The sequence below is a fragment of the Phocoena sinus genome, chromosome 5 (genome assembly GCF_008692025.1).
Source record: "Phocoena sinus isolate mPhoSin1 chromosome 5, mPhoSin1.pri, whole genome shotgun sequence".
NCBI lineage: Eukaryota > Metazoa > Chordata > Mammalia > Artiodactyla > Phocoenidae > Phocoena > Phocoena sinus.
The window spans coordinates 134,262,796-134,277,210 of NC_045767.1; the positions used below are offsets into that span (position 1 = coordinate 134,262,796).

Here is a 14,415-nt window from a genome sequence, read left to right on the forward strand (position 1 = left end):
CCACTGCATATATGTACCACATCTTCTTTATCCTTATATCTGTCTGTGAACGTTTAGGTTGCTTCCATGTCTTGGTTATTGTAAATAGTGCTGCTATCACATTGGGATGCATGTATCTTTTGAAATTATGGTTTTCTCTGGTTATATGCCCAGGAGTGGGATTGCAGGATCATATGGTAGCTCTATTTTTGCAATGCAGATGGACCTAGAGATTATCACACTAAGTGAAGTAAGCCACACAGAGAAAGACAAATACCATATGATATCACTTATATGTGGAATCTAAAAAAAAGAATGATACAACTGAACTTGTTTACACAACAAAAATTGGCCCACAGACATAGAAAACAAATTTCCCAAAGGGGAAAGGGGGTAAGGGATAAATTAGGAGTTTGGGGTTAACACATGCATACTACTGTATATAAAATAGATAAAACAGATAATCAACAAGGACCTACTATATAGCACAGGGAATGATGCTCAACATTTTGTAATAACCTGTAAGGGAAAGTATTCTGAAAACGTATATATATATCTCTGAACCACTTTGCTGTATACCTGAAACTAACATAACATTGTAAATCGACTATACTTCAGTAAAAAAAAAAAATACCCTATGGCTTTTACTCCCTTCAGAAGGAAGGAGGAGTCCACTGAGGCTGAGGGTATGAGGTGGGAGGCTGGGGAGAGGGGTGGCTATTTGAAATATCTTCTAAGAGGAAAGGAATTGGGAGTCATCCAAGCCTGAGAATTTCTGAGTGACATTGAAGTCTCAACTGAGGTTTTGAATTTGTAGTTGCAATAACCTGCACATTTGAGTAATTTCCACCAACATACTATACTAGCAGAGAGTGGCAGCTAAGCAATCTCTTAGGATGAGAAGGATCGGGTTATACCACAGACCATATTTGGCTATATAACCTCTTTCTAGATTTATATGTATCTGGGGAAAGAAAAGCAACAGCTAGACCTTAAATAAAGGGATGAATAAGGGATAGTTACCTAAGCAAAGTGATACCCGGCAACGCTTCTCACCACCTCTGTGCCCATCTGTCATATTATTTAGGTGCACATAAGGAATCTTTCTCCTGTCTTTGGGAAATATTGTCCCATCTCAGGATGGGAAATAGCTTTACATCATGGGGCCAAGTCTGATCTGCTGATGTTGAGATGGGGTCTAATGTCAACCCTGAGATTTCAGGGCTGGGGTGGAGGTGGGTGGAGGTGGGCAGGATGTTTGTCATGGATGAAGGAAGGTCAGTGGTTGCATTCATACTTGCCCTTCTCACCAGCTAGCTATGCCTACACCTAAGAAGGGAGTGATAATAATTATAGTCAAAAGTAATAATAGCAAAGGTCTTTCCATTATACCATGCAATAAATACATAACATTACACATTTGTTGAATGTCTAAAGGGTGTCAAACAGGATGAAATCTGCAGGAAAATGTTTGAATATTTACTAAGTAATTTTAAGATCCTGGTCGTATGGAATCTATTCTGACAGAGTTGTATAACAAAAGCTCTAAATTTGTAGCCTATGTAACCAAATGAGAACTTTCTTGAAGTGCATCCCCATTTTAAATCAAGAGCGAATCCATAAATAGTATTTGGTGTCTTCTACACAAGGAAGATAATTGAATTGTCTATATACTTGTATACTAACATTTTAACTAAATTAATGGTCACTTTTTTCTGCTAAGTTAATTCTCTCAAAAAAAAACATTTAAATTCTCTAACTTTAAGATTCATTTACAATTGACTGTATGTCATTGCTTTACTGGAAGGATTTTCTCTTTGTTGGTGGTCCATAAAATAACATTGCAGCTTACATTCCATGGCATCATAGATTCAAAGAAATGCCATAGGTAAGTCACTGAAAGAGGGAAAAATTGGCACTTCATTAATTCCTAGAATAACATACTTCGTAGTAAGTTCTACCTTGATGGAATTTCCTCCTAATCAATACCAGCTACATTTTAGTTTTCACATGTGTTAGTGACTATCAGGGTTTTTCTGAATGATAATTTATGATAATTTTCATGAATCAAGGCCTAACAGCATTTCAGGAACTTTAACCCTTGCAGCAGAAATTCATCAGGAGACCAGTAAGTTAATTACAGCGGATAAATTCCAGCAGTAAATATAGTGATAAATAATTTTATCTAGCCAATTATTGAATCATGGAATTTAAAGGGCCAGACCATAAAGTTATTCCATTTTTTATATGATAAAACTAAGATCTACAGAGATTTAAGGAGTAGATCCTATTCCTTTGTTAAATGACAGAACAAACCTATTGCCCATCAGAACATGAGAATAAGTCTTTAGTTTAATTCTCTGGCTGCTGTGAAATTTCAGAAGGAAATACACAAGATGCAAAAAAATTCTCTCTCTCTAGCAAAGGTGAGGTTTTTATCTAACTTGAATCCCAAATAGGAAAGTATGCAACTGACTGTTCACTTAAGAGTAGAAAAAAAAAGATCTTTAACACACATATTCTTTTAAACACATCTTCTGAGGAATTCAGATTATTCTTTAACACATATTTTCTGAGCAACTCATGTTATTTTGTTTATTTCAAATCTTCCATTAGATTACATTATACAAGGATCTTATGTTGTATTTGGTTATTATACTATGCTTAAGTTTTCTAGTTTACACATTGGAAAGAGTCTTAATAAATGATAGTCCTAGAGAATTGTATAAATTCGCTGTTTTTGTTCAGCATATCAAAACTTCCCTTTATATCACAAAATTTGACATAGAAAAAAAGTCTTTGAGAGCAATGATCTTTCAAAGACTGGTATTTGTTATTAATGTCTCAGGAATACAGCTTTAGGGACTTCCCTGGTGGTACAGTGGTTAAGAATCTATCTGCCAATGCAGGGGACAGGGGTTCGATCCCTGGTCCGGGAAGATCCCACATGCCGCGGAGCAACTAGCCTGTGAGCCACAACTACTGAGCCTGCGCTCTAGAGTCCGGGAGCCACAACTACTGAGCCCGTCTGCCACAGCTACTGAAGCCCGTGCGCCTAGAGCCCGTGCTCCTCAACAAGAGAAGCCACCACAATGAGAAGCCCGCGCACCACAAGGAAAAGTAGCCCCCGCTCGCCACAACTAGAGAAAGGCCACGCACAGCAACGAAGACCCAACGCAGCCAAAAATAAATTAATTAATTAAAAAAAAAAGAGTACAGCTTTGTAAATTGGACTTGGGGGGTACTTTATAAAAATTAATAAGATGACAAAATACAATGGCCACAGTAATTCAGGTATTCTTGCAGACATGCTTTTATTAGTATTTTTGGAAAACACAGAAAGGGAAGTGTCTTTTAATGAGTCCAAATTATATTCTTAAGTCCAAAATATTTGCTGATATAGCAAAAACATTTACCTAAAAATGTATTCTTTTCAGAGAATTAAATTATTTCATTTGTAATTCTTGCAGCAGACTAAAAAGAGCCAATTAGATGATGAAGACCTTGGGGTAAATTTGCTTCTATGAACAGAATGTGACTTAAGGGATAAACAGAGAGTGAATAGAAACCTAAATGAGTTATTGCTCTTTAAATAACTGAAATTCCTAAATTATGTTTTATATTTTCATCCTTGGTTAAAAAAAGAAAAAGAAAAAGAAAGAAAATATATGTGCCATTTTACTATTCCTTAATCACTAGTGGGTTTAAAAAATATATGCTTATATATTTTGTTAGAGTGCATTTATTACCTGACTGTGATATATCGATTCTTGGTCATAATCCCTTTCCAACTTTATAAAAATATACCTAATTACAAGTATTTTAGAAACCTTTCCCGGCGGGGCGGGGGGGACAACAGAGATTGTGTACATCATAATTTATATAAATGAATGAGTTAGAGTTTCTACTGAGCTTTAAATAGTATTTATTCAGTCTAATAACTAGAAAAACAAAACATTTTTCAACGAAGTTCAAGTAATTCCATTTGTCTCAGAATTTTGTTCTGCTTTTAGTTTGAAGACAGATTGCGATCATGGTTGTTATGTAATGAAACTTGTATGCATCTCGTAGGCAGTGTCCTGTATCTTTATTAGGAAGACTCTTTATTACTTGAAAGTTTGATTTGGAAGAAGCTGTATTCATCTGCATCAGTAATCACTCTGTGTGTGTGTGTTACACAACTTTGGCTTTTCGAAGTAGAGTAGAAGTATGTAAAACACCTGAGGGCAGTGTATCAGCAATTAGCTTGAACCATCAGGCACCAGGATGGCTTTGCACCGTCAACGTGTTCTGTGTACATTCTGTTCTTTTATTCCTTCATATTGTTCTGTACGGTAGTAGATTAAGTACCGAGGAAACGGCACTGACTCTTCCTGACCCGCAAGAAAATGTTCCTCTCCTCGTGCTTCCCTGAAAGGAGCAGCTCGGTGCCGGGAACAAATCTGCCTCAACGCATTTTTCTAGCGGAGAGAAAGAAGGACTTAAAAAAAAAAAGCCCCTTCCATCTTATCGGAGATTCGCTACTTTTGCTTCTTTAAGGTCTTCTCTTTGTTCACTGCCAAAAAGGAAAAACTTCTGGCTCCGGCGTGAGAAACCTCCGGACGTCACAGGAGAGGCTAGGCACGCACGAGCGGCGCAGTCGCGGTGGGCTTCGCGTCCCCTTCCCCGGAGCTGGGTTTCGCGCTGCGGCCCGCACCGCCGGCTCAGCCTCCGCCACGAGGTGGCACCGACAGCCAGCGACGGCGCGCGGGCGCGACCTCACCCCGGCGCAGCGCCTCCCTCCTGGCCCCGCCGAGCGCAGAGCGCGCACCACCGCCCCGGGCGCGCGGTCCGACAGCGCGCGCGGCTCCCGCGCTGCCCCCCGAATTCCCGGGGAGGGGTGCGGGGGTCTGCGGCGCCGCCCGGGGGTTGTCACGTGGCCGAGACGAGGTGGAGCTCCGCTTCAAGGGCGGCTCTTCCCCTCCCCACCAACCTTTAGGCTTTGAGCCGGAGAAACACCCGCGAGCTTTCCTTCCCGCTCCGCTCTTTTCCACGACCGCCCTTCCCGCTTTAATCATCGTGCTAAAAGACGGATCCGGCAGAGAGGGTAAGTTCCAAGAGTACACCTTTGAAAGGACTGACTTTAGAGGAATCTGTCACCGATGGGGTGAAGGATGAGAGAGGAAGAAAGGACACGCGAGTCCCGAAACGAGCTCTGGGGAGCGGCGGGGGCGCAGGCAGCCTTCGGTTCGGTCCCCGCGCGGGCGGGTCGCGAGGTGCTCCAGACCACCGGCCACCCGGGACCGCCTGCGGTGCGGGGCCGACGCCTCTCTACGGGGGTTCCCTACGGGGTCCGAGTCCCCCTCCTCTGGCTCTGGTGAGACGTCGTCCTCCCTCCTTCGCTACCTTTGGCATCTTTCCCGAGCCTCTGCGGCGTGGCCGCGCTGAGCTTTTGCGGAGGAACGCGCGGCTGGGACGGCCGGGGGAGGAGGGCTCGCGGGTCGGCCTTCGCCCTGCGCGGCGCACTTGTGCGCGGGGAGTGACCCGGGGCCCCGGTGGGCGCCCCGCGCGCGGGCTGCGTCGAGCCCTGCCCCGCGGTGCTGGCCTCTCCAGCCTGGCTATGCGTCCCCAGGAGACATCATACTGTCCCCTACTTCCGAGTTTCCATCGTCCATCTCTTCAGCTCCTTTACACCGGTGGTGGTGGAGCGCGGCTGGGTAGGAGATTGCGGATGGACTGGAGAGGAAAGTGGCCTAAGAGTGGCCCGGTGGTCTCCAGGTAGATTGGAGAGAGGCCAATGTTCTAAGGACTGATGCTGGGCCAGAGTCAACTAAGTTTGGGCAATGCTCGTTTGGTTCTGGTTGTTGTAGATGTTTTCTGCTCTGCCAGTCTCATCATCATGGGTAGAGACATCTGACAAATGGGTGGCAAATGTGTGTGTATGGGGGGGGGGCGGGGAGGGAGGGAGTATTAGGAATGAGGACAGTTTGGGGCAAGTTATTTAGTTACACGGTATGAAAAAGGTGGGCGCATAAGCGTGCCGACAGGAATTTTGATTTAACACATCCCATTTCCTGAGTTTGGTAACTCAGGAAAAACCTAGGGGAGGGGAGGGGACAGTGAGCAAGTGTGTCTTGACATTCCTTTTTTTTTTTTTTAAAAGAGTTCTCAGATTTGCCGTGCCCACCAGGACCCTATGGGAAAGCATAACTTGTCGGGTGGCACACAGGCGGGGGCCGGGGAGCACGGAGCTTGCCTGGCTCTGCCTGAAGGGGAGTCCCAGCAACAGCGGCTGTCAGTCCCTGGACTGCAGGCTGCTTCCCCGGTGAGAGCAGAAAGCTGCCGGCCGGGTTCCTCACCCATGACCAAAGACTGAGCGCTTTTCGGTGGGTGACTACTGCTTTATTAGTCTTTCCTTATTGTTTTAAGGCAGCTGTCAGCTGAGCAAGCCCTCCTGGAAGGGAAAGGAACAGAGAATTATGTAACTCATGTGAATAAACTAGCAGTAACTTTGGGAGGATGCATGTAGCAAGGCTGATTTCTTTTGCAAAAACAGGGGAGTTAAGCAGCCGGTTCTGAGTATATGACAAAATTTATCTGCGGCACGTTATGACCAGAGAGCGGTATTCTCAGGCAGTAACAGCTCTAAGAATAGCAGGCAGTAAAGGCCAGCATTCAAATTGGAACGGAGAAGCAAGTTTCCCTTTGGAAGGGGGCTCATTTGCCAACTGGATGTACGTAGCGTCTCTGTTTTGTCTCTAAAAGCACATGGCAGCTATAGTGAGAGGCAACAACCTTTCATTTTTGCAGTGCCTGTAGTGGCATACCTTACTTTAGAAATATATATTGGAATAGTAAATATCAAATCATTTTCCTTGTCAAAGATGATGTATGTAAATTCTTTCCCAATATTATTTTCTGACAATTATTCATCCTTGAGATTATACTAAGGTAGGCTGGAAATACACATTTTATCCAATGCAGAACTGTTTTACCCAACTGGAATGGCATGCACTTAGCAAAGGAGTCTGATTTCAAATACATTAAAAAAATGTGAGGTTTGCATTTTCTGTATAGCTAAGTTAACTTCTACTTAGTAAGAAAACTGCTATTTCTCACAGGATATGTCTAGCAAATATAATTTCAAAGGGATCAGAGTAGAGTTTCAGTATATTTAACCTAAATTCATCTGCAAGAAAACTTTGCAGCCCATACCTTGTAATAATTTAATAAGTGTTTGCGTTAAGTCCCATATGCAGTGAATTTTGTCAAAGTCAGTTGGTAGATATAAACTTTCTTTCTTCCTTTGCACTGCAAACACCTTGGTCTGTGCCTCCGTTATCTCTCACCTGGATTATTCCACTAGCCTCTAAATGAATCTCCCTACTTCTCTCTCCTGTCTTAAGTCCTTGCAAACAACAGCTAGAGCAATAATTTTAAAACAAGTCATAGAACTTCATGCCTTTACCAAAGACTCTCCAGGGAGTCCTCGTCTTTCTCAGAGAAAAAGTCAAAGACTGTCCCACGGAGTAAGGCCCTGCAGCGTCTGTTTCTCCCCTGCTTACCCTCCCCGCTACTCCCCTATAGTCTCTCCCTCATTTATTTCGCTTCTCCTCTGTTCAGCACACGAAGCACACTCCAGTCGTAAAGATTTCATGTTTGCTATTTCCACAGGGGATGCATCCCTGAGGCATCTGCCTGACGTCCTTCCTCACTGTCGGGTCTTAACTCACACGCCATCTTCTCCGGCAGTCAGAGGCCTTCCCGCCCCCCCACCCCCAACAATCCCAGGTCCCCTTCCTTGCTTTATTTTTCTCCATGGCACTTACTACCGTCTTGTGTCCTGTCTCTTTTACTGATTTCTTTTTTCTTGTCTGCTTCTGCACACAAGACTGGAAACTCAATGGGAACTTCACTGTTGTCTCCACTAAAACCCTGCCTGACACAAAATAGTGTTCAATAGATATTTATTGGATGAATGAATTCTCTTTCAGAAACAATTCCTTTTTTTTTTTTTTTGCACAAAGTGGAACATTCCCCTCCCCACATACCATGTACCTGACCTAGTAAAATGGCTCTTATAATTAACATCCATTTGGCATGTCAAAGGACTATGATAGTGTGGACAAGAATGTCCCCTGCCGCCTGCCGTATCAGTAAGCAAAGGATGTTGTGGGCATCAAGCCATCAGCCCCTGCAGTCACCCTGGACGGTGCACCTGAGGGGATTCTGGATAGGAGAGAACAGGATACTGGCTCCAGATAATATTTCATTGCAGCCCAGACTCTTGTACCTTCCCATACATAGAAAAGTGCTAAGTTCATTAACTTGAGATGTCTGGTTTGCTTTAGTTAACAGCAATCTTTTGAAGTTCCAGCTACCTGCCTTTTCTTGCAAAAACTCCTGTATATCCTGGCTGCGCCCTGACCTCTTCTGAGCCGTCCCTCAGAGCATCTGAGAGGCTGCCTCCCGGGCTTGAGTCCTCAGCGAGTCCGCCGAATAAAACATAGCTCTCAGCTTTTAGACTGTGGATTTTTATCAGTCGACAATAGAATTCAGCTGTTGATGTTAATAGCAATCACACAAGAACCTATTATTCCATCTGTGCACCTACTGTGTCATCAACACGCTTTTATTCTAAATCTAATATTCGCAAAGTAGTATGAAATATACGTAGTACCTACCTTCAAGAGACAATATTACAGTTATGAAGGATCTAAGGGACTAAATGGAGCTTTGAAAGATGGGTAGAATTTGGATACGTGATGAGGCGTTGCAGAGGCGAAGATGCAGAAGCTAAAACGGGCCAGGGCACTTGGTGCCTGTGAAGGGACCTGCCCGCCTGGTACAGAACATGCCCCGTGGGGTTGTTAGACCGGGAGTGCAAGGCAGAGTAGCGGTCCTCAAGTGTCAGGTCCAGGAGGCTCAGTGGTCCCTACCTTGTGTGCCTCACCTGGCACTGTGTGCAGAGGGGGAGCCGTGGGTAGGGCGTTAGAGGATGCATTTTCCTGTCATGCTAGTTCTACTAATGAAGAAAAACTCAGATACCTGTGCAGTGACGTTCACTATCTTGCCAGCAACCTGACTAGGACGTATGATGCGAAATTTTCTTGAATTCTTTAGGGCGAAATTTCCAAAGAATTTTTAGATTAGTGCTTGCTTGCTGCAGGTTTGTTCTCAGACACTGAGAGACACAGATATTCTCTCTCTTTGGTATTCTTGAGAGAAAAGTGTGTTACCAAGGAGGTTCAGGAGTCTTTCCAGGCTGTTGACAAGAAGAGGGGAGAACGTTTCTATAACGTTCACACTTGATACCTTTCCTAGTCCAGATAGATGCTTTCATTCTCACTAAGTGGTAGCAACCTTTCTTTTTATTCTTCAGTTTTATAAGTTGTAGTTTTATAATAAAAACACCCCATATTCTAGAAAGCAAAAGCAAAAAGGGAAGGTTCAATAATGGCATCACTTAAAAGGCAAAAGCATATTTTGTTCACTAAAGTTCTTGTCTCCTCTTCAATGGAAGTAACTCTGCATGATTTTCTTTATTGTTCTCACAGAAGAAAGAAGTGCAATTCTGTTTCTTAACGCAAGCACAATGGCCTGTTAATTAACATAAGAAACCCCATCTCTTATATTTACTTAATAACGTAAAGGAAATCGGAGATTTTTTTTTAAAGGAGCTTTTAAGCTCTACAGGACTGTTGTCTGTGATTTGTTCTGTTGGTAAGAAAAGAGTATTCCTATCACAAAATGCTGTGAAACATCAAAAGTACGACTACAATTTAGATCCCTGCATTGTATCTGTATACAGTCTAGTGGGGAGGGAGGATATTTCCGTGAAGAAAACCTTAGAAATCCTTTGAAAGCTTCTGACATGTTAATAATATTATAGAATCTTAAAGGCAGAAAGAGCTTCAGAGTTACCCAGTTGAATCTCCCACACAATGTGAGAACTTCCCCAAGCCTTTCGAGGAGTACTTACAAACTGTTGCTTGTGGAGAACTTGCTGGTTTACAGACAGTTCATTCCATTTGATTAAACTTTTGTTCCTCATAATGACGTGAAATATTTTTAATGTAATCCACTTCCCTTGGTCCTACTTCTAACTTGAGAGGACATAAGATTCTGAGCCACAAGCCAGGGACCACATGCTACCCATTCCAACGTGAGAAGATGTTTGTACCCTTCCTAGTGAGTCTTTTCTGGATTAAACATCTTCTTTTCCGTCAGCAGTCCTTCACAGGACAAAGTTTCTTGATGTTTCACTGTATCGACCATCTCCTTAAAGAGCAGTTGGTGGGGCTATTACTACAACTTGATAAATTCTTTCTTTTTTCTAGTAAGAGGAAGAATTAGGTAAATTTTTTTTTTTGTTTTCCTTTGTTGGTGTCATATCTTTTTCATATGTTGTAATCGGTCTTTTTTTTTTATACCTTCATATTCCTACAGTGTTTAGGAACGTGCTGATGGTCGTTCATGTAAGACTTTGGGCATGAGATTTGTACACACCTTACTAATGTACAGACCACTGCATTTTGCTGAAACTCAATGTGAAAGCAACATCAAGTTAAAAGTATTACTAAAGTTGTTTTTCAAATTGTTTGCACTGTTTCTACTATTTAAAAGAAGATGTATATATAGAATACATTTTGTTTATTTCAGTGTCTTCCCTTTAAACAGTACTATGAATCAGAATTCGTTTTGACTGCCGTCAATAGAATTAGTAATGCAATCGGTCATTTTCTCTTTACAGGTTGTTCAGTTCAAGGGAATGAAGAATTCAGAATAATTTTGAGAAATGGATTCCAACATGGAGAATAAAAATAAGTTGAGTCTTTGACCTGCTTTGAGGAAACATATTGTCCATTTGTCTAAAGTCATCTGTAATAGCCAAACCAGTCAAAATGAATTCAACGTTATTTTCCCAGGTAGAAAATCATTCAATCTATTATAATTTTTCAGAGAAGAATTCCCAGTTTTTGGCTTTCGAAAATGACGATTGTCATCTGCCCTTGGCCATGATATTCACGTTAGCTCTTGCCTATGGAGCTGTGATCATTCTTGGGGTCTCTGGAAACCTGGCCTTGATCATAATCATCTTGAAACAGAAGGAGTTGAGAAATGTCACCAACATCCTGATTGTGAATCTTTCCTTCTCAGACTTGCTTGTTGCTATCATGTGTCTCCCCTTCACGTTTGTCTACACGCTGATGGACCACTGGGTTTTTGGTGAGGCAGTGTGCAAGTTGAACCCTTTTGTGCAGTGTGTCTCCATCACTGTGTCTATCTTCTCTCTGGTCCTCATTGCCGTGGAACGGCATCAGCTGATCATCAATCCACGGGGCTGGAGACCAAGTAATAGACATGCTTACGTAGGCATTGCTGTCATCTGGGTCCTTGCTGTGGCTTCTTCTCTGCCCTTCCTGATCTACCAAGTATTGACGGATGAACCGTTCCAGAATGTGACCCTTGATGCGTTCAAGGACAAGTACGTCTGCTTTGATAAATTTCCATCAGACTCTCACCGGTTGTCTTACACCACTCTTCTCTTGGTGCTGCAGTATTTTGGCCCACTCTGTTTTATATTTATTTGCTACTTCAAGGTAAGAAAACTCCCACCTCCCCCCCGCCACCGTTTCCGTTTTTACCTTCTTTCTCCAAGAGTCCTCATTCAATGAGTGATTCTATTTGAACTCTTTATTTTTTCCCTCCTGTAGATATATATACGCTTAAAAAGAAGAAACAACATGATGGACAAGATGAGAGACAGTAAGTACAGGTCCAGCGAAACCAAAAGAATCAACGTCATGCTGCTGTCCATCGTGGTGGCGTTTGCGGTCTGCTGGCTGCCGCTCACCATATTCAACACCGTGTTCGACTGGAATCATCAGATCATTGCTACGTGCAACCATAATCTGTTATTCCTGCTCTGCCACCTCACAGCCATGATCTCCACCTGTGTCAACCCCATATTTTATGGCTTCCTGAACAAAAACTTCCAGAGAGACCTGCAGTTCTTCTTTAACTTTTGTGATTTCCGGTCTCAGGATGACGACTACGAGACCATCGCCATGTCCACCATTCACACGGATGTTTCTAAGACGTCTCTGAAGCAACCAAGCCCAGTCATGCTTAAAAAGATCCACAGTGATGATAATGAAAAAATCTGAACCTGCCGTAGCATTTGGTCCCAGGTGACATCTGCTTAAAACCAAGCACAACCCGCAAAGACTTTAATTCCTGTTCTCCCAAGGAATAGGGTTGAAATCATTGAAGAAAGATCAAGATTTTCTTGTCTTGCTTTTTACTGCTTTTGTAGTAGCTGTCATAATTATATTTGGAACAAAACGTGTGGGCTTTGGAATCTTCTGGCGATGGTTTTGACCAGACATCTTTGAAGTGCTTTTTTGTAAACTTATGCATAGAATAGAAGGGCTTTTATATTGTATTTATTAGAGGGAAATTTCTTTAAAGTATTACTGTTCATTGACTTCAGAAGCACTACACCTGATGCTCTCGCTTGATTGGGCCATCCTTGTTCGATGAGATCGTCAGTAGATTGGGCATTCCTGTGTAAGGCTAGGCGTCAAGCTTCAGCCTGTTACAGAGGTGATGGCATGCAAAAGCAGCATTCAGGGTGTGAGCTAAAAGAGAGTCTGTGTCCTCTATGCCTAGTCTGAAGTCATTCAAAAGTGATTTGCATTTTTTTGAAAGTTTAAGACAGGATTTCATTTGCTCCTAATTGATTATCACGTAAGATAAAAAATACATTTAAAAGTACTCCTCAGCTGTGAATATCTTGGGGAATTGGGCCACCCACAAGGATTAAGTGGGACAGCAGTTCCCTAACTTTAAAACTATTTTGGTACCTGACAACCAAATGATTTCAGAGCAGTTCGTTTAACAAGGAAATTAGTATTGCTGCATATGGTTGGATTATATGTATTTGAATTGATGGTCAAGAGGCTTTCCATTGTTCACAGACTGTTCAGTGTTTGTCAGGCTTCCTCGCATAAATACACACGTAATTCAAAGGCATTTATTTCCAGCTTACAATATATATAACCACAAAGTGTATTTTCTATACATCAGTGCCTATATACTAACTCATTTTTAACTTTCAATGTCCATCTTTCAAAGGACACCGAGGTACAGTGTTGAAAGAATGTCCACCCTGGGTAGCAGGGGTAAATACAGGAAAACTGAGGACACCTCACGTAGCTCATCTTAACCTGTGTGAACTGTGTGCCTGTGGAATCTTACCAATAGTGCACTATGGACTGGGGGGTTGTGTCATGTTAATATACTTCATTTCATGTACCCTGTAATCATGATTGAGCCTCAGAATCATTGGGAGGGAGGATATTTTAAAGAGCAAGACATATCTTTGGTGTATTATACAGACATAGTATTAAATGTGTTTGATTTTAGAAGGGCAGACATTTTCTTTATTAAAATTGTTTCTGCTTTTTCTGAATAGTCTCTTTTGTGACTCTCTTTAGCTTCTTTTTTTTTTTTTCCTTTTTTAGCCCCTTGTCTTCCCTCCCATGAAGTTCTGCAGCATCCTCTGTCTGCTTGATGATGAAGCATTTTCTACCCTGTGGTATAACCCTTGATGGTCCAGCCTCTCTCCTTGGCTTCCTGAAGCTTCATGAAGGCAGAGACTGTTTTACATGATTCTGTGTCTCAGTGCATTTAGCAAAGTGCCAAGTACCTAGAAGGTTTTTTAAAAAAAAATTTTTTTTAAACAATTGAATGAATAAATAATGACACAAATCCTTCCCTCTCATTATTATTATTATTATTATTTTTTTTTTTTGCGGTACGCGGGCTTCTCACTGTTGTGGCCTCTCCCGTTGCGGAGCACAGGCTCCGGACACACAGGCTCAGTGGCCATGGCTCACGGGCCCAGCCGCTCCGCGGCATGTGGGATCTTCCCAGACCGGGGCACGAACCCGTGTCCCCTGCATCGGCAGGTGGACTCTCAACCACTGCGCCACCAGGGAAGCCCCCCCTCTCATTATTGATCGTACTGACTTTACATTCTGAAATTATCTTGGACTCCTCCTCCTAGGTTCATCTTTAGCAAGGAGGTGTTTTCTCTTTTATTATGTCACTTTCTAAACTAAGCAAAATGACATTTTAGATTTTAGAAACTTGCACGATTTGTCTCGTAAGACAAGTATTAGTCTTTTGCATTGAATGTTAATATGAGTTCAAATTATAGCCTAAGAATGACTTTTAGTTAACAAAGGAAAAAAAAATTCTAAAACCAACCTTTAACGTATATTGGAAAATATCATCATCTTTCCTTACCAAAACCTGGAATTTGGAACTACCTGGTGTTTTCTGCTTTGGGGGATGAATGGGAGATTTTGTCTTTCTCTACTTAGGTGCTATGGAAACAAACTGCTGTTTGAGAACAGCCTGAAAATGCAGGTGCATTCTTGATAGCAC

At 42.3% G+C, this 14,415-nt stretch overlaps 1 protein-coding gene across 1 annotated transcript; it reads left to right on the forward strand.

The window, feature by feature from the left end:
* Positions 1-4,752: 4,752 nt before the first annotated feature.
* Positions 4,753-13,734, forward strand: NPY1R (neuropeptide Y receptor Y1). The gene is made up of 3 exons (XM_032632717.1): positions 4,753-5,065; positions 10,712-11,561; positions 11,676-13,734. Exons 2-3 carry the CDS (start codon positions 10,863-10,865, stop codon positions 12,126-12,128), a joined length of 1,152 nt encoding a protein of 383 aa, XP_032488608.1. The 5' UTR covers positions 4,753-5,065; positions 10,712-10,862; the 3' UTR covers positions 12,129-13,734.
* Positions 13,735-14,415: the final 681 nt, after the last annotated feature.

Coding starts and splice junctions, on each gene's coding strand:
- NPY1R (XM_032632717.1), top strand. CDS start 10,863: ATGAATTCAACGTTATTTTCCCAGGTAGAAAATCATTCAATCTATTAT. Junction 11,562..11,675: donor TATTTATTTGCTACTTCAAG/GTAAGAAAACTC, acceptor TCCCTCCTGTAG/ATATATATACGCTTAAAAAG.